Source organism: Ochotona curzoniae, unplaced genomic scaffold (assembly GCF_017591425.1).
Source record: "Ochotona curzoniae isolate NIBS_2020 unplaced genomic scaffold, NIBS_Ocur_1.0 contig_1031, whole genome shotgun sequence".
NCBI lineage: Eukaryota > Metazoa > Chordata > Mammalia > Lagomorpha > Ochotonidae > Ochotona > Ochotona curzoniae.
Window position 1 is genome coordinate 725210 of NW_024464927.1, and position 20696 is coordinate 745905.

At 46.8% G+C, this 20696-nt stretch overlaps 3 protein-coding genes across 6 annotated transcripts in view; 2 read left to right on the forward strand and 1 right to left on the reverse strand.

Moving 5' to 3' along the window:
* LOC121164354 (calnexin) overlaps positions 1-7202 on the forward strand; it is a 30862-nt gene extending 23660 nt beyond the window's left edge. For 2 of the 4 annotated variants that reach the window (XM_040992486.1, XM_040992492.1), the window contains exons 9-15: positions 256-369; positions 1276-1432; positions 2125-2340; positions 3183-3302; positions 3804-3924; positions 4026-4117; positions 5477-7202. In XM_040992486.1, the coding sequence (XP_040848420.1) occupies positions 256-369; positions 1276-1432; positions 2125-2340; positions 3183-3302; positions 3804-3924; positions 4026-4117; positions 5477-5530 (874 nt within the window). In that variant the 3' untranslated portion in view covers positions 5531-7202. The remainder of the gene's footprint in view (positions 1-255; positions 370-1275; positions 1433-2124; positions 2341-3182; positions 3303-3803; positions 3925-4025; positions 4118-5476) is intronic. The other 2 variants (XM_040992498.1, XM_040992501.1) reach the window with 1 other exon arrangement.
* LOC121164484 (MRN complex-interacting protein-like) overlaps positions 1-20696 on the reverse strand; it is an 813414-nt gene that overhangs the window by 685908 nt on the left and 106810 nt on the right. The gene's annotated exons all lie outside the window — the stretch shown is intronic.
* Positions 9246-20696, forward strand: part of LOC121164332 (mastermind-like protein 1) — a 45874-nt gene continuing 34423 nt past the window's right edge. Inside the window, exon 1 of the mRNA XM_040992468.1 lies at positions 9246-9751. Coding sequence (XP_040848402.1) covers positions 9416-9751 — 336 coding nt within the window. The 5' untranslated portion in view covers positions 9246-9415. The remainder of the gene's footprint in view (positions 9752-20696) is intronic.

A 20696-nucleotide genomic window follows, 5' to 3' on the forward strand; every position in this document is an offset into this window, starting at 1 on the left:
AGAGATCCTTGAAATGGGACCTTTTGTGGAGGCTGAGAATTAGAGTGATGAGAAATGAACTGTGATGTGTATTGGACAACAAGCATGGCTATAATCACACTAGGCCTTGTTCAGATACATAGTTTATAAATTTTTTCTGGTGAACTACTTAAAATTTTTGAGGCTAACTCCTAAATTCAGAATTCTGTGAGAATCACAATGAGATTGTATTGCGATTCTCCTGCCAGTGTTGTCATACTTTGTTTTGTGTTCAAGGGATGAAGATGCTCCTGCTAAGATTCCAGATGAGGAAGCCACAAAACCTGAAGGATGGTTGGATGATGAGCCTGAATATGTCCCTGACCCTGATGCAGAGAAGCCAGAAGATTGGTAAAAGATTCCCTTATCTTTTAAAATGGCTTATTTTATTTAATTTTTTGGGAGACAGCAGGGAGCACAGAATACTCCCAGCCTCTGATTCCCTCCATGGGACCTGCAGAAGTAACCTGAGCTGGACTGGGTTCAGGAATTTAGCCCAGGTCTGTCTGGGTCTCCCACAGGCATAGCAGAAGCCACATAACTGCTAACTGCTGCCTCCCAGGATCTGCATTAGCAGGAAGCTGGCACAGGAGCCACAGGTGTGGAAAATCAAACCCAGGCACTCTGTGGGGGCTGCTGGTTAAAAAACCAGTAGACACTGGTTATGTATCCAGTAGATGTTGCGGCTATGGCTTTTTTTTTAATAAAGTTTTTTTTTTAAAAGATTTATTTTTATTATTTTTTTATTGGAAAGGCAGATATACAGAGAAGAGAGACAGAGAGGAAGATCTTCCATCCGATGATTCACTCCCCAAGTGAGCGCAATGGCTGATACTATGCCAATCCGAAGCCAGGAGCCTCTTCCGGGTCTCCCACGCGGGTGCAGGGTCCCAAAGCTTTGGGCTGTCCTCGACTGCTTTCCCAGGCCACAGGCAGGGAGCTTGAAGGGAAGCGGGGCTGCTGGGATTAGAACCGGCACCCATATGGGATCCCGGGCGTGCAAGGCGAGGACCTTAACCACTGCGCCACCGTGCTGGGCCCAAAAAGTAAAGTTTTAAGCCCAGTGGTCATACTTAGAGTTAACCCATTTTAATTACTGGGTTATTAATTTATTTTTGTTTGTTTTTTAATTTATTTGTCATGTGAAGTTGTTAACTGGAAATAGAGAAGCAAGAGAAGATGGGAATTGTGTAGTATGGCCCTGTGTCAGCATCCCACAGACGTATGTCACTTATCCCTTGTTGTATATTTCCACAGGGATGAAGACATGGATGGTGAGTGGGAGGCTCCTCAGATTGCCAACCCTAAATGTGAGTCGGCTCCTGGCTGTGGTGTCTGGCAGCGCCCTATGATTGACAATCCCAATTACAAGGGCAAGTGGAAGCCTCCCATGATTGACAATCCTAACTACCAGGTTTGTGCCTCTAATGGTCGAATTGCTCTTCTTGGTCTGTGTGTACCTGCTAGGAGGTTTGATCACAAGTTGCTTGCTTGTGTTCAAGCTACTGAATGATGCACAGAAGGCAAACTCCTTAGGGAGAGATAGAGCTTAGTGGACTGAGTTGCACACAGAAAACCTGGAAGCTAGAGAACTGCTAACAAGAGAGTTTCTTTAAGCCACAGGGTCTGAATCAAGTTTAGTGATGTGTGTCATGTGGTGGGTAGAGGACTGTAATAGGAGTTGCACAAACAGTAAGGTAAAGTAGCATGTGATGCTCTTGCTTGTGTTGTCACTACCCCAGGGATCTGCATGCTGTGAGTATTTCTCTAGCCTCGTGATTTAGAATTGATTGCTAGTTGAAGAACCTGTACCTTTTATCTTAAACCACCACTGGAAATGTCTGTTTTTAGGCTTCCTTTCCCACCACCAGTTGATTAGAATGGAGGCTGGAATGGTTTGGAATAAAGTCGGGAATGATGAAGATTTGAAAATAAAATCCCGAAATGATAGAAGTTGCCTGTGTGGAACATCAGAAGCATCTCCTTTCTGCTGTTCATTTTTTCCTGTTAACACTTCATCACTTACACATAACTCATCTTAGCGATTTTCTGTAAATTGTTGATCATTCTCTGTAATAATCCTATAAAACCTTTTTTTTCCCCTAGGGAATCTGGAAACCTAGGAAAATACCAAATCCAGATTTCTTTGAAGACCTCGAACCATTCAAAATGACTCCTTTCAATGCTATTGGTTTGGAGCTGTGGTCCATGACCTCTGACATTTTTTTTGACAACTTTATCATTTCTGGCGACAGAAGAGTGGTGGATGACTGGGCCAATGACGGGTGGGGACTAAAGAAAGCTGCTGATGGGGCTGCCGAGGTTCGTGAGCTTGGACTTGTTCCCTGAGGAAATAACTGTTTATAAGAAGGTGTCTTTCTTCTTCTGGGGATATTGGCACAAAAGGTTCATAAAAAGGGTACCTCAAGTTGCATAGCTTCAGTTTGGAATGTGACCTCATCCCTGAGGTGATTTAGAGTTCTGTGTTTTTTGTGTAGGATTTTTTCAGTTCATCTATGTATATGTCTCAGTTTGCCACTTAGGGTATACTTTAGGATGCTCTTCAGTGCTAAATCTTGATTCACGCAACACAGAATTTTTTTTTTTTTTTAAGATTTATTTTTATTATTTTTTCATTGGAAAGGCGGATATACAGACAGGAGAGACAGAGAGGAAGATCTTCCGTCCGATGATTCACTCCCCAAGTGAGCGCAACGGGCCGATACTATGCCGATCTGAAGCCAGGAGCCTCTTCCGGGTCTCCCACGCGGGTGCAGGGTCCCAAAGCTTTGGGCTGTCCTCGACTACTTTCCCAGGCCACAGGCAGGGAGCTAGAAGGGAAGCAGGGCTGCCGGGATTAGAACCGGGGCCCATATGGGATCCCGGGCGTGCAAGGCGAGGACCTTTAACCACTTGAGCCACCACGCCGGGCCCGCAACACAGAATTTTTAAACTCCAATATGTAGCCAATCTGGAGAGCCAAAAATAGTGAGATCAAGAGGTTCTTCATTCTCTGATCTTGAGGTTAAAGGACCTTTGGCCAAAATTTGTATTTAATGTAAAAGGAGAGCAGGAAAGTGGAAACTTTGTTTCTTTTTTTTTTTTTTTTAAATAAACTAAACCCTTTTTTCTTGGACTTTGATCTATTGTATGTTGTTTTTCAGCCAGGTGTAGTAGGACAGATGATTGAGGCTGCGGAGGAGCGCCCATGGCTCTGGGTGGTCTACATTCTGACTGTGGCTCTGCCTGTGTTCCTTGTTATCCTCTTCTGCTGTTCTGGAAAGGTAGGCATTTCGTTTGGAATCACCCTAACAAAGAATCCCTGTGATATTAGAAATTACTAAGATGGGGTAGGCAGTTAGTGTCCCCTGGTTTCAAGTCATGACTATCTCCGCCTCATCTCCCTGCTAATGTTGGCCTTGGGCATCAGTAATAGTGATGGTTGTAGCTGTAGGATAGGGTCCCTGCCAGTCAAAGTTGTATTTGTAATGACTCAGTAGTGGCTGAGCTGCATTTGGTGTTGGCCCCTCAGTGCCAGCTCTGTGTCTAGGTCTTAATGTTGATGACATTGTTACCAACCTCAGCAAGGCCATGCAGCCCTGCCCTTGCTGTCCTTACCTTTTCATTGGTTTACTTTCCACCTTGAGCTACACACACACACACTTTCCTATACATCTGTCTGTGTATATAGCTTGCTTACTTGTTCCTGTAGGCGTTTAGTGATGCCATGATGATGTGCTAATGAAAACATGCTCAAAACCATCCTGCTTTGAAAATTGTTTCAGAAACAGCCCAGTGCTATGGAGTACAAAAAGACTGATGCTCCTCAACCAGACGTGAGAGAGGAAGAGGAGAAGGAGGAAGAAAAGGACAAGGGAGATGAGGAGGAGGCAGAAGAGAAGCTGGGTAAGAAGTGGACTGTTACAGACCTACCATTGTGCTGTGATACTGATTAACTAGTAGAAACAAAAGGTAAGTTTGGTTCACATGTGCTTTAACTGTTTCAGAAGAAAAACAGAAGAGTGATGCTGAAGAAGATGGTGGCACTGTCAGTCAAGAGGAGGAAGAGAGGAAACCTAAAGCAGAAGTAAAGCAAGAGGTAATCCTGATGAATTTGAAGCAGGAAGTTGAAGGCACATTTTAAGTAAAGAATATTTTCAAAGCATGGCTATGATGATAAAATTGTAGAGTCAGTTTTATTTCAAATACAATAAAAAATCTTAAAGACTTGCAGAATGAGGAGGTACAGAAGTTTCTATCTGCTGGTTTTCTCCCCACATGGCCATATGGCCAGGGTGAAGCAAGGAGCCAAGTACTTCATCCAATCTCTTATGTGGGTGGCAGGGACACACAGTTGGGCATTTTCTGCTGCTTTCCTAGGCACTAAATCAGTAGGGTTGGATCAGAAGCAGAGCAAACATCATTCAAAATGATGCTCATATGGGATACTACCAGCATCACAGGTAGCTGCTTAAACTATTGCACCACAGTGCCAGCTGCTATTTGCTAACTTTAAGCTATGCCTCAATTTGAGGTGTTTTTTGTTTACTGAAAATAGTTTTTCAGGTTAAACAGAGGTTTTAGAGTGAATATAATAAAATACATATTGAAATTTCCAAATTGTTACCTATTTCTTGCACAAATTACTGCATTCTGAACTATTCCTTTTGCCCATTCAGCAAAATATTTGTTGAGTGCCCATGGCATTATCAGAAATGCCCTGGCATTATCAGAAAGCAAGATGCACAAAGATATCCTGCCTGCCTTTAGGGGCTTAAATTCTAGGGACAGGGCCAATAGACAGTGTGCAACAGCCATTGTAAGGAAGTGAAAGAACACACTATGTTAAGGAACAGTAAGCTACACAACTTAGAAGCAGGAAAAAATATCAAATGTTGGTGGTTAAGGGGGTTGCAGTATTAGAGACCTCATTGGAAAGATGACATGTGAGCAAAGACTTGAAAGGGGGTGAAGGATTTTGCTTGGTGATAGCACCAGGGAGAACATTCCAGCTCTTTGCACAAGCCTCCAGTTGTCCTAAAGACAGTAGAAGGCACTACAAAGAAGGGTGCACGTAAGCATGATGGTAGTAGAGGAGATCTTGTGGTGGGGTAGCTGTGTGTGACTGAGAGTAGCATCCATGTCCACCTCCACACCTTTTTCTCACAAGTCCTGAGTCTCAGCCTGTGAGGTTCTCCTGAGGCTCCAGTCCCAGCTACCCAAACTCCTTTGTCTCCTCTCAAGTTGGGCCATCATGTGCATGGGCCTAGTAAATTGTATCCACAGAGTTTCTGGTCCTTTCAATGGAAACATAGATTTGATCTAATCATTCTCTAGTAGGTTGGTTGGTTGGTTGGTTTTCCCCACAAATGAGTTACCCTCAGTCTAGCTGATCTTGCAAATATGTGGAACTTCTTTTTAAATGTGCTAATTAATGATTTTTTTCCCCCACTAACAGGAGGATGAAATTTTGAACAGATCACCAAGAAACAGAAAGCCACGAAGAGAGTGAAACAATCTTAAGAACTTGATCTGTGATCTCTCCCTCCCCTTCCCTTGCAAGTGTGGTCCTGGAGAGGACCTGGCACATCTTAGGTTGACACTCAGAAAACCTCAAGACGTCACCATCAGCAGGTCCCAGTTGAACACTAGTCTCTGTGATTTTAAACATCTAGCAGTAAATAATTGCAGTTGTGACACAAAGGACCCTGTTTGTAGAAAACATTGAACATAATGGTTGTAAGATGTAACATGAAGCAACTAACTTGTATTTTTGTTTTTAAACACTTTGTTTTTTAAGATAGAATAATAGAATTTTGCCAGTCTTTAAAACCTTGGCTTAATTTACTATATTAATCTGTCCATTCGGAAATAATACCAACTTCAGAATGCAAAGGGGGTGAATTGCAGTTTTTACAACTTTTTTTTTTTAAGTTTGGTAATTGGTGATACAAAAAACATTTGAGTGTCTCTGTCCCTCAAGACTGATGATGATCATGTCAGAGTGCAGCCATCTGTGGTGATAATCTTGTTTTGCTTGCTTCCATTGCTCAGTTCCTGCTAAGGAAATTGAGGTGAGGGATTGGATGGAAGCCTAAATTTATATAAGCATTCTGTTTAAGTTGTATTAAAAATAGACTTTAAAAAAAAAAACTTTTTCACTGGATGTTGGTTAGACCATAACGTGTGTATATTGCCTTGGGCCTGCAATGAGTGGAGGTGGCTTGGTGCCTTGGGCATGTGGAGCGTTCTGGACTGCTGCTGCCAGAGCAGATGCAGCAGGGCATGTGGGCTCCAGAGTAGATGCGCTCATCACTCTTGACTGTGTTGACACTGTTTTCCTCACCCATGTCCCCACGTTCCCAGCTCTCTCCTTTGCTATGCATCTTCACAGCGCAGCTTCCAGTCCGTTGCTGAAAATAACTATAAGCTCTGCATAGTGTTAAGCTTTATTGTGATTGCGTGTATGTTTCTTTTTTTAAAAGCAGACCCACACCTTTCCAGGGTCAAAGTACAGCATAAAATATACATTTCCATTTCTTTTACTCTGTGGAAAGACTTTAGAAGTCTGATCCAGAGGTGAGCCAATTCACAATTGACTAATTGAACACAGGATAAAAGTATTTATGAGAGGAGTGACATATAGCATGACTTATCACATTTCTGTAGCTGCTAAATATTTTAAGTCTTCATTTGAAATTCATGTAACAGTTGGGTCTTAAATTACATAATAAAGCAGTCCTTTCAATTTTTTTAACATGGTTTGTAGAAATTTTTTTTTTAAGTGATCATAGGTTTGTTTTTTCCCCGAGGAATGCAGATGGGTGCTATTGGGAATCTCCCTATCACTAGCTATCATCACACCGCATTGAAGCGATTCAGGATTCGATGGGATTTTAGCTTTAGTCTTTCTTCAGAGCATTTCAAATGTGCCCATGAAATTGTTTCTTGCACTGAATATATAAACACTCACAGTGTTTATATTGGGGATTTTTTGGGGGAAGGAAGTATATTTGTAAAAGATGAAGGTTGAACCGTTTATCGCTTAAATTCCTCTGAGGGTGGGGTGCGTTTTTGTTGCTGTTCAGTGCTTATTCTTTTCATCTGCTGTTCTGTGGTCACAGTGACCTTAGCTATGTAGCAGACTTTCCCAATGTATTGAGTGCAAATAAACAGTTACTTAGCAAGACCTGAAGTATGTCTGCCGGTTTCTCCTGGAAGCAAACTGGTGGGATCACTGCATCTCCACAAATTGTATCCTCCACTTTCTTGGAGGTTTCATTTCATTCCTCACTTTGTTCCAGCTGAGGTGAAATGACAAGTTTAGATCATTATTGTTCCTTGCTTTCCCAGCGCTATTAAGCAGAGTTGATTCAAAACAAAACAGTCGCTTGTTTTCTTTTGTTCAGTTGATTAAATGTTTGACACATTAATAGGTTAACTTATGACCAACGTTAGACTTTAGCTCTTATTAAGCAGGTTCCTATATCATTATTTTACAGGCTGGTTACTGGTCCCACTGTTGTAAAATACTCGCTCTTTAGATTATGTTCCCCAATTTTTCTTGGCCCACAGAGAATGCTTTAGATTGTCACATGACTAAGTGATGTAACATTAAAATGCTGTGTTAGCTCCTTCAGACTAACCCTCTTTATAGTCCCCATCTGTATATGTGTCTTGCTGTTTCAGTAGTGGATTCAATTTCATTGGACCACCACAGAATCTGCCAATCTCCAGAATTTGTTAGGGACAGTAAAATACCTATCACCACACGTATTTGAGTCGGTCTTTTTTTTTTTTTTCATATTTAGTTCTGGCCCCTTCCTGCCTAATTTTAGTCTAACAGTTTCTGTGTGGAATGCTGTGAGTAGTTTTGGGGTAACATGATTTACAGGTTCATTGAACATTTCCCCATCACCCCCTTTATTTGCAAAACACAGAAAGAACCTTTCCCTCCCCTCTCCCCCACCTCTTTTCTCCCTCCACATGACTGCAGCTTCGCGGGCTGGGCCAGGCCAAAGCCAAGAGCTCTCTTAAGTGCCTGGGTGCAGGCACTTTCATGGGGGGCAGGAATCCAAAGACTTAAGCTGTAATGCCAGACGGCCACTCCCAGTCAACTTCACATGATCAGGACCAGCCTCCGTGTTACTCATATACTTCCGTATTTCACAGCTATTTGGGAAGGTCATCCCCAAAGAGTATGTGCCAGTAGGCTTTCGGATTGCTTTGCTGAAATGACGCTGTGTAGTACTCTCCTAAGTTACCTTTCTTTCAATAGTTCTTTTAGAAGCAGGGCTTTCCAACTTCTACCAAGTTGTCCGCTGCGTCTGTATTTTTTTGTTCTGGCTTAGTATTTGTGGAGCAGAACAGGCCTTGATGGGGCTGGGCGGAGCCAGAGGCAGGCTGTGCGAGCTCCTGCTGTCAGTGCAGCCTCCCGGGAGCTCCTCGGTTCACCTCTTACTTGCTCCTAGCATTTCCGGCCGACCCCCTCCCACACAATGCAGCGTCGCAGAGCACTTCCTTCCTCCAGCTGCAAGTTTCCAACCTGCGGGCTGTGCTCGCAGGCCCAGCTCTATGCAGTCGGACTCCGCACATTTTCTGGGTCTTACAAGAATTCTTAACATCGGAAACTTGTTCAGGCATTGTAAATGAGACTGGCAGGCCCAGGGGCCCGAGACGGACCAAGACAGCGTCTGCCGAGTCCCCCGGCCCCGCGGCCCGTTCTGACGAGAAGGGAAAGCGGCCGGCGGTGGAATTGCGTGGCCAGATCCCGGAAGGCGGAGAATGGGGAAGCGCTGCCCGCCAGGCGGCTGGCTACGCCGCTCCGAGTCGGCCCTGCTTCCCTCGGGGGACCCGGAAGGGCCTGCCCTCGGGGGCGGCGTTCAGGAAACCTCCGGCCGCCGCTCGGACGCGCTCCCGTCAGTCACCCGAACCTGGACCTCCAGGACTCGGGCCCGCCCACCGCTCGCGCTCCAGTTCCTTTTAAATACCGCTCGGCCGCCCCAGCGTGCTTCTGACGTGCTCGTCTCCACGCCTGCGAGCGGCCCGCTGCTCCTCTCCTCATTGGTCAGAGCTTCTGTCCGTCAGCCGTGACGCGAGAGGTCACCGGCAGGAGCCCCGCCTTCTTCCGAGAGCCCCGAAAACAATTTTAAGATGGCGGCGGCAGCGGCGCGGAAAACAATGGGGTCGGGGCGGCGGGGACAGGCCGCGGCCTGAGGTGGGCAGCGAGCGCCGGCCTGGGGTCGGGCCGAGCGGGCAAGGAGGAAGGTCCGCCGCCGCGCGCGAGCCCCGCTCCGCCGCCCGCGGGGCCATGGCGCGGCCGTGAAGCGGACAGGGGCCGCGGCGGGGAGCGCAGCGCGCAGTGCCAGCCGGGCCCGGCCCGAGCAGCCCGCGGCCCATGGTGCTGCCCACCTGCCCCATGGCGGAGTTCGCGCTGCCACGGCACAGCGCGGTCATGGAGCGCCTCCGCCGGCGCATCGAGCTCTGCCGGCGCCACCACAGCACCTGCGAGGCCCGCTACGAGGCCGTGTCGCCCGAGCGCCTGGAGCTCGAGCGCCAGCACACCTTCGCCCTGCACCAGCGCTGCATCCAGGCCAAGGCCAAGCGCGCCGGCAAGCACCGGCAGCAGCCGCCCGCCGCGGCCCCGGCGCCCGCCCCGGCCCCGGCGCCGCCGCCCGCCCCGGCCGCCCGCCTGGACGCCGCCGACGGCTCGGAGCTCGGCCGCCCGGCTGCGGTGAGTAAGAGCGGCGGGGAGCCGGGCGGTTGTCATCTCCGGGAAACGGCCCTGTGACCTCGCTGTGGTCCTGGCGTGAGCCCTGGGCAGCTGAGGGGTTTATTTTGCAGACGGTTAGCAGAGGTCAAGTTGCTAGTTCGTAAGGAACTTGGAGCACTGCAGGCCTGGCTCATTTATTCGGCAGACGTTGATTGGGTCCGTGCTGTAAGCTGGGCCCGGGCTTTAATATGGAAATCAGTCGGCCTTTCAGTTCACCGAGCCAGACTACTTCTGAATGGAAAAAAAAAATAATAATAAGCCCTTCAGCGACTTGCCATGCAAGTGTTCCTTGTTTAGGCCTCACTGTGTCCTTAAGATGCCTGCGGAACTGTTGACAACTCCAGCTTTAACTTAGGAGGCCTGTGTTAACTCTTCTGGTGTTACATAGCTGCATTGGTTGGTTTCTCAGTAGGTATCGGGGAAATTTGTAAGTTTAGACGTTGTGTCTCCCTCCACCTCTCCCCCGAAATTAACTTAGAGAACATTTTTGTTTGTAATGTTCTTTGTAAGTTAAGACAAATGTAACCAATTCAGTTTGCTCAGTGTCCTTGGTCTGACTTAGGACTTCAGGCGCTGTCTGCCTTGCTCTTGAAACTGCAGGGCTGAGCTTCAGCCTTTGGGTCTGGTTTTCAGGGGCAGTGTGTCCTCACCAGTCTTTACTGCCCCTACCCTCCCATCCACTCCTCCCTGCCCCCAACACACACGCACATCTTCTGCTGTCCTCTTCCTCTGCCTCTCCAGCACCAGCACCAGCCTAGCTCCACACCCCACTTTCTTTGCTTATTGTATGCACTGCTGCAACTCTTCAGTGAACTGGGAGACTGTTGGGCTTCTTACTGCCCGCAAGGTGCCTACCTGGTTCACGACGGGTGAGTATGGGTGTAAACACACTTTCTAAACCTGAGTGGCTGCTGCTAGATGCTACCCTGCACCTTCCGGAGTCCCACCAGGTCACAGAACCCGCTCCTCCGCCCCTGCCTCTGCTTGAAAGCTGGAGTCAGACCTCTGTGGGCCCACAGCAGTCAGGATCTCCCTTTCCCTTAGGGAAACCAGTCTGAGACTTTTTTTTTAAAGATTTATTTTTATTGCAAAGTCAGATATATACAGAGAGGAGGAGAGACAGAGAGGAAGATCTTCCATCCGATGATTCATTCCCCAAGTGACCGCAACAGACGGTGCTGCACCGATCCAAAGCCAGGAGCCAGGAGCTCTTCTGAGTCTCCCATGTGAGTACAGTGTCCCAAGGCTTTGGGCTGTCCTTGACTGCTTTCCCAGGTCACAAGCAGGGAGCTAAATGGAAACAGGGCTGACCGCAGAATGCGGAGTGTCTAAACCTGACAAGCCAGCTTACTGACAGTTCTTGTGAAGTTAAGGCCTTGTAGTGTTAGAATAATAAATGTTCATGAAACTGATAGTTTCATGTGTCAGTTGCCTTGAACCTCAGCTGTGTAGTAATAATGATTCAATCTTTGGTTAAGGTGGGATTAGGGTGAGTTTTGCAGTGCTGAATTCCTGAAGAGAACCTGGGCGTTCTCTTTAGGAAGAGAATCCTGAGCATCAGCCCCTGAGTCTGGTTTCTCAGCCCTCTGGCTGTGAGAGCCTGCCATTTGCTGAGCTAAGTTGCTGTGTGACCATGTGAAGCCCTGACCCTGGACTCCTCCAGTGTAAACTGTGGGGTGGGAATTATCCTTTCGGGTCTTTGCTAGGAAGAGAACCCATTTCATTGTAGGCTCCACATGGTTTTAGTTGAGCTTCGTGGCTTTGGAATGGGCTCGCGGGAACAGAAGATGAGGATTGCTAAGGCAGCAAGGGCATTTTCCATCGCCTTGCACCTCATTTTTTAGGAGTAGGGGAGGAGAGTCCTTAATGAGATAGGACTTGGGAGATACAAAGGAGAAGGTGTCCCTTTTAATCATTATTTTTCATAACTGTGTATGTTCTAATTAATTACTCCTTGCGTTAGGAAACATTCTTTTTTTTTTCCTGTGTGTGTGGTAGTACTTTGAGGCAGTCATGTCACAGCCAGATACCAGCAAGCCACATGCATGCCTGAAGAGGGATCAGACACACTGTTGTTCACCTTGACTTCAGCTGACTGGTTCTCTTCTTGGAGAGCCCCACTGCCTGAGCCCTGAGCATCATCGTGTGCTGGAGGCAGAGCGGGCACCAAGCCGCAGGCCCTTGCCTCCTAGAGTTCTTGAGCCCTGAGCATCTATTGCCCGCTTCTGCTGGAAGCAGACCGGGGATTGAGCCACAGACTGTGTCTCCTGGTGTTCAGGGCCTCAGCCTCCAGATGTGCTCCTTAAAAACAAGGGGCAGGACTGGCAGCGTGGCCTAGCAGCTAAAGTCCTCGCCTTGAACGCCCCGGGATCCCATATGGGAGCCGGTTCTAATCCCGGCAGCTCCACTTCCCATCCAGCTCTCTGCTTGTGGCCTGGGAAGGCAGTCGAGGATGGCCCAAAGTCTTTAGGACCCTGCACCTGTGTGGGAGACCCGGAAGAAGTTCCTGGCTCCTGGCTTCGGATCGGCATAGCATTGGCCATTGCGCTCACTTGGGGAGTGAATCATCGGATGGAAGATCTTCCTCTCTGTCTCTCCTCTTCTCTGTATATCTGACTTTGTAATAAATATTAAAAAAAAAAAAAACAAGGGGCAGAGTTGCAGTGACAAGATTGACTTTTTACTGGCAGTGCTGGCTTGTGGTGAATTAGATAGTCACTGTCTCACACACTCACTTTGTACGTGAACTGGTCTTTGTAATGACTTGAACATTCTCCATCTGTGGTAAAATGCTCTTTCGGTTCGTTTCCAGTCCCACTATCCACTGTTGAGCAGAGAGAAGTTGTGTGTGTGTGATGGTTGTGGAAGAAATGGGATGGTTGCATACCAACCTCTCATGGGAACTGCCTTCCTGACTTAATTTGAAGTGTGAAATTTCTGTCTCTTCCTAAGATTTATTTATCTGAAAGTAGCAGAAAAAGATGAGCATCTATTAATTCACTCACTCAAATGGCTGCAACAAGCATGGCTGGACCAGGCCAAAGCCAGGAGCCGGAATCTCCATCCCAGCCTCCTTTGTGGGTGGTAGGGGCCCAAGTACTTGGGGCAGTACCTCCTCCTTCCCAGGGGTAATAACGGGGAGCTTCATCAGAAGCAGGACAGTTGGGATCAGACTAGCAGGCCTTGCAGGCTGAGGTATAATTTGCTAGTTCCCTTGTTCTCCCTCCTGTGTTTCCCTACCCCCCCTTGGCCTATTTGCAGTTAATTTCGACTTGCTAAAAAGTTGCACATAAAGCTGGAAGAACATCTATATATTTGTTGTGCCATTTGTGTGGGCAGTCCCTACCACCACCTTACTTTGGTTCTTGGAACCCCCTGAGGGGGCACTGAACAGTACAGGACTCTGCCCTCAAGCACCCTAGGGTATGCCTTCTGGGTGTTAAGAAAGGCATGTAAAGTTTTAGTGATTACTTTATAGATGAAATGCTTCGTAAGAATTATTCAAGTAAGATTATTGCCAAGAAGTAGATATTTTTGACTGTAACACACGTATGGTATTGTGAGATGATTTTCTTCAAAAGATGACTGATTTATCTTTAGGATCCTGTTCTTTCGCATGACATCTAGGACCTTGTCCTGGTTCTCCTTTCCCTTTCCCACTGGGTCTTCTCTTCAGCTTGGAGATGTGAGCACAGCGCTGCACACCCAGGAATCCTTGCTGCCACAGCTGCTTGCTCTCAGGGGTCCCTCTTCCTGCCCTGGCCCTTTCCTCCTGCACCCCCTCATGCCCACCTGCCTACCCTCAGTCATTTGCCTTCCCTTCCTTCCCTGCAGAGAATACCAAAGATGAAATGGCCAAACTTGTTGGCTTCTTAACTCATCATTCTTCTTGACTTCTTCCTAAGGCTCTTGGCTTCTGCTCTCTTCTTTCTTTCCAGGTTTTTGTTTCGTTTTTCCTCATTCCTCTTCCTGCCTTCTCTTAGTAATTCACATAGCATGTATTTGATTGCTTAGGCATGCAAGATGTCACCATGAACAAGAAAAACCAAAACTGTTCTCACAGAGCAAGAGAAGATTAGTAATTTTAAAAGATATTATTGAGTTTTAATATATGCTAAGCAATCACTTCTCGGCCTTTTGGTTAAGATCAAGTGAAATATATGCTAAGCAAAAATTCAGAGAGTGGGCCCGGCATGATAGTGCAGTGATTAAAGTCCTCGCCTTACACGCCCAGGATCCCATATGGGCGCCGTATCTAATCCCAGCAGTCCTGCTTCTCATCCAGCTACCTGCTTGTAGTCTGAGAAAGCAGTGGAGAACGGCCCAAAGCTTTGGGACCCTGCACCCATGTGGGAGACCCAGAAGAAGAAGCTCCTGGCTCCTGCCATTGGCTTCGGATTGGCTCAGCTCCAGCCATTGTAGTCACTTGGGGAGTGAACCATCGGACAGAAGATCTTCCTCTCTGTGTCTCTTCCTTTCTGTATATCCGCCTTTCAATAAAAATAAATTTTTTCAGAGACTAATGTGGTACCAAGTGATTGACTATACCTGCTTAAGATAAGGGCTGATAATGTGAGATGCATAAAACTTTTTCCCTTAATGTAAGTAAAATTACTGAAATCATAATAAGGTCTGAACAGCAGCCGGCAGTTCGTCATCTGAAAGCCTGAGGAAAGAGCATTCTTGTTCCAACACCTTCAGTCTGTGTGGCAAGAGAGTGCTGAGCTTATGGGAAGAACAGAAAGGTCCTCGTATCTGAAGCGGCCAGGCAGGTGCAGAGCCAGTGTGAGAGGGGCCTGGTGCAGGAGGAAGCAGTGGCAACGTGTGAAGTGGGAGCATGGCATAATCCAACTGAGGCTTTTATTTTTATTCTCATTTTATTTGAAAGGCAGAGAGACAGAGGTCTTCAGTTTATTAGTTCACTCTCAGAAAACCTAGTGCAGGCTGAAGCCAGGCCCTAGAACTTAGTCCTAGCTCCCCACGTAGGCAGCAGGAACCCAACTATTTGAACTGCTGTGTGCTGCCTCCAGGGTGTGCGTTACCAAGAAGCTGGATAAGAAGCAAAGAAGCCAGGACTTAAGTTCCCGTACAGTATGTGAACTTCCCAGGCAAGGACTTAATAAGTATATCAAATGCTCACTCCTAAGTTACCTTTGTGGGGCCCACTGCAATGTCCTAGTGGCTAAAATCTCCTCTTGCAAGCACTGGGATTCCATATGGGCGCAGTTTCGTATCCTGGTTGCTTTACTTCCCACCCAGCTCCCTGCTTGTGGCCTGGGAAAGCAGTAGAAGACGACCTGAAGCCTTAGGACCCTGCACGCTCATGGGAGACCCAGAAGCAGCTCCTAATTCCTGGTGTCAGGTTGGCTCAGCTTTGGCCGTTGCGGCCACCTGGGGAGTGAACCAGCAGACGGGAGATCTTTCTGTGTCTCCTTTCTATGAATCTGCCTTTCCAATAAAAATAAATGTTTAAAAAAATCATTCTATTGCTAAGTGGAGGATGTGTGCCAATCAAATTTGAACTATTTCCTTTATTTACGACATTTCCATACCTATACATGGATATGCAGGCGGGCTTGAGCTTTGTCAAGGGACATCTAATAGGATTTTGATTCCTTGGATAGTCACATGGGGTAGTTTTTCAGTTTGAGAGCTGAAGTGCCAGACACTGGAAAATAAAGATGGAAACATGATTTGCTAGCTCGGTGTCACATTGTCCCTTTCTTTCTGGGAGGCATCACTGATGCCAGGACTGCGGCCGTCACCTGCAGTGAGCCAGATCCACGTTTTCACTTCCTGCATTCCAAGACACAGTCTCTTTTTTCCTACCAAATCTTTCTCTCTTTTTTTTTTCCCCTCAGTGTTTTGCCAAGTCACTGGAAAATAAAGATGGAAACATGAAAAGCTTTACTCTTTGAGTGCTGCTTGCCTGCCTAAAAATGTGTTGTTGGGCAGTTTTGTTGTTGGAGCACCATGGAGTGCACACACACAACCCGAACTAAGAGGGTGTGATGTTACCAGGTGACAGACGCTTGGTCGGCCATGGTTAGATAGGCTCCATTACTGACCAGGATATTAGGAGGTGTCACATAACAGTGAATTTTCAAACACACATTTTAAATTGACATCTAAAGCTTTCATCTTAAGTTTTTTACATGATCAGAAAATAGAGCACATTTATTGCATGGGTCAGTTGGGTATATAATTATTTAAGCAGTATATTTATAGGGTAACAACTTTAAATTGCTATATATATTTTTTTATAAGTTTTTTTTTTAAAGATGTATTTATTTATTGGAAAGTCAGATATACAGACAGGAGGAGAGACAGAGAGGAAGATCTTCTGTCCCATGATTCACTCCCCAAGTGTGTGCAACAGCCGATACTATGCCGATCCGAAGCCAGGAGCCAGGAACTTCTTCCAGGGTCTCCCACACGGGTGCAGGGTCCCAAGGCTTTGGGCCATCCTCGACTGTTTTCCCAGGCCACAAGCAGGGAACTGGAGGGGAAGTGGAGCTGCTGGGATTAGAACTGGCGCCCATATGGGATCCCGGGGCGTTTAAGGCGAGGACTTTAGCCACTAGGCCACACCGCCGGGCCCTGCTATATATACTTAATAGCAAGCATCTATTTTAAAGATTCATATATTTTTCTATTGGAAAGGTAGATATACAGAGAGGAGGAGAGCAGGGAGGAAGATCTTCCATCCAATGGTTCACTCCCCAAGTGAGCACAACGGCCAGAGCTAGGCCAATCTGAAGCCAGGAGCTCTTCTGGGTCTCCCACACAAGTACAGGGTCCCAAGGATTTGGGCATCCTCAATTGCTGTTCCAGATCACAAGCAGGGAGGTGGATGGGAAGCAGGGCCCCTGGGATTAAAACCAGCGACCTTATGGGATCCCGTGCACGTGCAAGGTGAGGACTTTCACCACTGTGCTATCATGCCAGGCCCGCAAGCGGCTATTTTAAAATGAGAGAATAAAAGGGAAAAAAACTATTTATATTTGTATGGATTAATTTTTAGAGAATTATAAGTATTACCATTTAAAAATAAGTTACTTCACTTGGATTCACAGTGGTAACCTAGCACACACCAGGATCCTATTTTGGGCAGCAGTTCTAATCCCGGCAGCCCTGCTTCCCATCCAGATCCCTGCTTGTGGCCTGGGAAAGTAGTAGAGGATGGCCCAAAGCTTTGGGACTCAGCACCCACGTGGGAGACTCAGAAGTAACTCCTGGCTCCTTGCTTCAGATCAGCTCAGTCCCGGCATTGCAACCCCTTGGGGAGTGAATCAATGGACAGAAGATCTTTCTCTCTGTATATCTGACTTTCCAATAAAAATAAATCTTAAAAAAAAGTTACATCTTGGATCCAGTGCAGTTGCCTAGCAGCTGAAATCCTCGCCTTGAATGTGCCGGGATCCCATATGGTCTCCAGTTCTGATCCCGGCGGCCCTGCTTCCCATCCAGTTCCCTGCGTGTGGCCTGGGAAAGCAGTGGAAGACAGCCCAAAGCCTTAGGACCCTGCACCCAAGTGGTAGACCTGGAGGAAGCTTTAGGTGTCGGATCGGCTCGCTCTGGCCATTGTGGCCACTCTATAAATCTGCCTTTCAAAAAAAAATAATAAATAAATCTTTTTTTTTTTTTTTTTAAAGTTTCATGGACTTCTGCTGTGTCACCTAATGCATAAAGCCATTTTGCAAGTCCAGTTAATGGTGTTGTTTTCATGACTGCCATCTCACTGCCGAGAGCTAGGTGCCGGCATGCACAGCCTTGGACTGAGGCGTTGCTGGCATCCCATGAGATGCATTACTTTCTCATTTCTTCCCCACATTATTATTATTTTTTAAAGATGTATTTCTTTTTATCACAAAATCAGATATAAAGAAAGGAGGAGAGATGGAAAGGAAGATCTTCCATATGATGATTCACTCTCCAGTGGCCACAATGGCTAGAGCTGAACTGATCCAAAGCCAGGAGCTTCTTCCAGGCCTCTATGCTGGTGCAGGGTTCCAAAGCTTTGGACCGTCCTCGACTGCTTTCCCAGGCCACAAGCAGGGAGCTGGATGGGAACGGGACCGCTGGGATTAGAACTGGTGCCCATATGGGATCCTGGTGTGTGCAAGGCAAAGACTTTAGCTGCTCTGCTGCTGCACCAGGCCCTTCCCCACATTCTTGTTGCTCTCTTATGGAGCACTCCATTGAAATTTTTCGTGTCATTAGTTGAGAGTAGAAGAGCAATGTTTAAATTGAAAAACTTGTCCCTGCTGTTCCCTCTGTGGTATGTCTGAATTCAGAGCATCCCAGCCTACTTTGGTCACTCAAGGCCTCAGGTCAGCAGGAGGGACTGTGGGGTGTGGCTGAACATTTGAAGCGGTATCCAGAACAGCATGCCCAACAGAGCAGCATGTTGTTGGGGTGTCGTCTGGCTGCACAGAAGCCTTTGTAAGGTCCACATGACCTGATTTCTCCCGTGCCTTCCTGTGTCCGTAGTCCTCCCTCAGGCTAACTGGAAACACCTTCTCACTGCTCACAGCTCTGTCCTGGGGCCTGTCCTCCTGGATGCCTTCCTGAGTTGGCTCCTCCAGCGGCCAGGTATCTGCCCTCTGTTGGGACAGTAGCCACACTAAGCCATAATCAGTCAGTCGGCTTTTGCTGACTTGAGAACAATACCAAGAGGCTAGCCACATCCTTGGCAGTGAGCAAGTAATGGTGGAGTGAATGTTAGTACATGACATTATGAAGGGAGCTGTAGAGTTAGGGTCGGAAGCTGTGGCATTAGGCCAGCAACGTCTTGTTTGATTATGTTTTAAGCGTTGATTGATTTATTTGGAAGGCACAGTTGAAGAGAGAAAAAGAGGAGACAGAGAGCGAGATCTTCTATCCTGTGGTTCATTCCCTGTGTGACAGCAACAGTCAGGCCTGAGCCAAGGCTCTGGGTCTCCCATGTGGGTGCAAGAGCCAGAGACCCTGAGCTAGGTTCCCGGGCCATTAGCAGGGAGCTAGATTGAAAGTAAAACAGAGAGGGCATCACCTGGCATCCACGTGGGGCATTAGCGCTACTGGCGGCAGCTTTACTTGCCATGCCACAGCAGCAGCCCCAGGCGCAGGCATCTGAACTGACATTTTTACTACTGGGCTAAATGTCTACCCCTTGACAATATATTTTTTTTAAAGATTTATTTTTATTATTTTTTCATTGGAAAGGCGGATATACAGAGAGAGGAGAGACAGAGAGGAAGATCTTCCATCCGATGATTCACTCCCCAAGTGAGCGCAACGGGCCGATACTATGCCGATCCGAAGCCAGGAGCCTCTTCCGGGTCTCCCACGCGGGTGCAGGGTCCCAAAGCTTTGGGCCGTCCTCGACTGCTTTCCCGGGCCACAGGCAGGGAGCTGGAAGGGAAGCGGGGCTGCCGGGATTAGAACCGGCGCCCATATGGGATCCCGGGCGTGCAAGGCGAGGACCTTTAACCACTTGCGCCACCGCACCGGGCCCGACAATATTTTTTAAAATAGTCTTGCCATAGTCTTGTTTAAAAAGAAAAAAAAAAGAACAACTTTTTATTTTTAATTTTAGAATCAAGAAACTTTTTACAAACCAGATGTTCGAAAAAATTATTTTCAGTAATGTAAGAGCTTACTGATAAAGGTGTATAATGATTAGAGACTAATTTTAAAATCAAGGATGTGATAAATTCTATAGTTCTCAAAATATGAAAGAAGAAAAATTCTTCTGGGAATTTATTTGTTGCTGTGTAGTTCTTGGTTGCTGTAGTCAGTCAGAACTTAAGGGGATTACAGACCAGGAGTCAAGAAAACCTGAGGAAAGGAGAGTTTTTACCTAAATGAATTATATGATTTTAGGCTTCAGTTCTCTCTTCTTTTGAAAAGTATTAAGGGTGAAAAAAGTTCTAAGAGACCAGATATTGGAAGCTTACTGGAAAAATATTGCAGGGAAATCAGTCCAGCACAGTCTAGCCTCTTTTTTTTTTTTAAGATTTATTTATTTTTACTACAAAGTCAGATATACAGAGAGGAGGAGAGACAAAGAAGATCTTCCATCTGCTGATTCACTCCCCCAAGTGATGCAATGGCTGGAGCTGTGCCTCTCAGGAGCCAGGAGCCTCCTCTGAGTCTCCCACATGGGTGCAGGGTCCCAAGGCTTTGGGCTGTCCTCGACTGCTTTCCCAGACCACAAGCAGGGATCTGGATGAGATGTGGGGTCTGCTGGAATAAGAACTGGTGCTCATAAAGGATCCTGGCATGTGCAAGGCAAGGACTTATGCCACTAGGCTACTGTGCCCATCCCGCAGTCTAGGTTCTTATGTGGTTTAGGGGAGTCAGTAGCCCACAAACCATCTCTTCTCCTTATTGGGCTTTGAAAGGTTGTGAGTGTTGCTAACTAGCTAATAGTATCAGGGCTTTTCCATTAAGGAGCCCTAAGCTGACCGGGGGTAGTCTACTGTGAACACCAGGGCAGCTGGCTGTGTGACTTACACATATGTAAAGTGCCAGCCTAGGGCTCCTAGGATATGTTAGATATGTTGAGACATTGTAAGTAGCGCAGCTGTCAAATCGAAATGACAGTATATTATTTAAGCCACACAACAGTCTCAGAATGGTCAGTGTCGTGGAAACTGAAACACAGAGGATACCTGGCCAAGGTGGCCAGTGAGAAAGAAGACAGCACATTTGTGTACACTGAATGTCAAGGTCAACAAACACCAGATCATACAAGTCGTAAAGAAACTTTGCACCATTGATGTAGTGACAATCAATGCTCTGACCAGACTCGGCGGAGAAAAGAAGGCATCTGTGGGACTAGCTCCTGATTACAGTGATCCAAGGGTTGCCAACAAAATTGGCATCATCTCAGCTGAGTTCAACTGACTACTTCTGAATA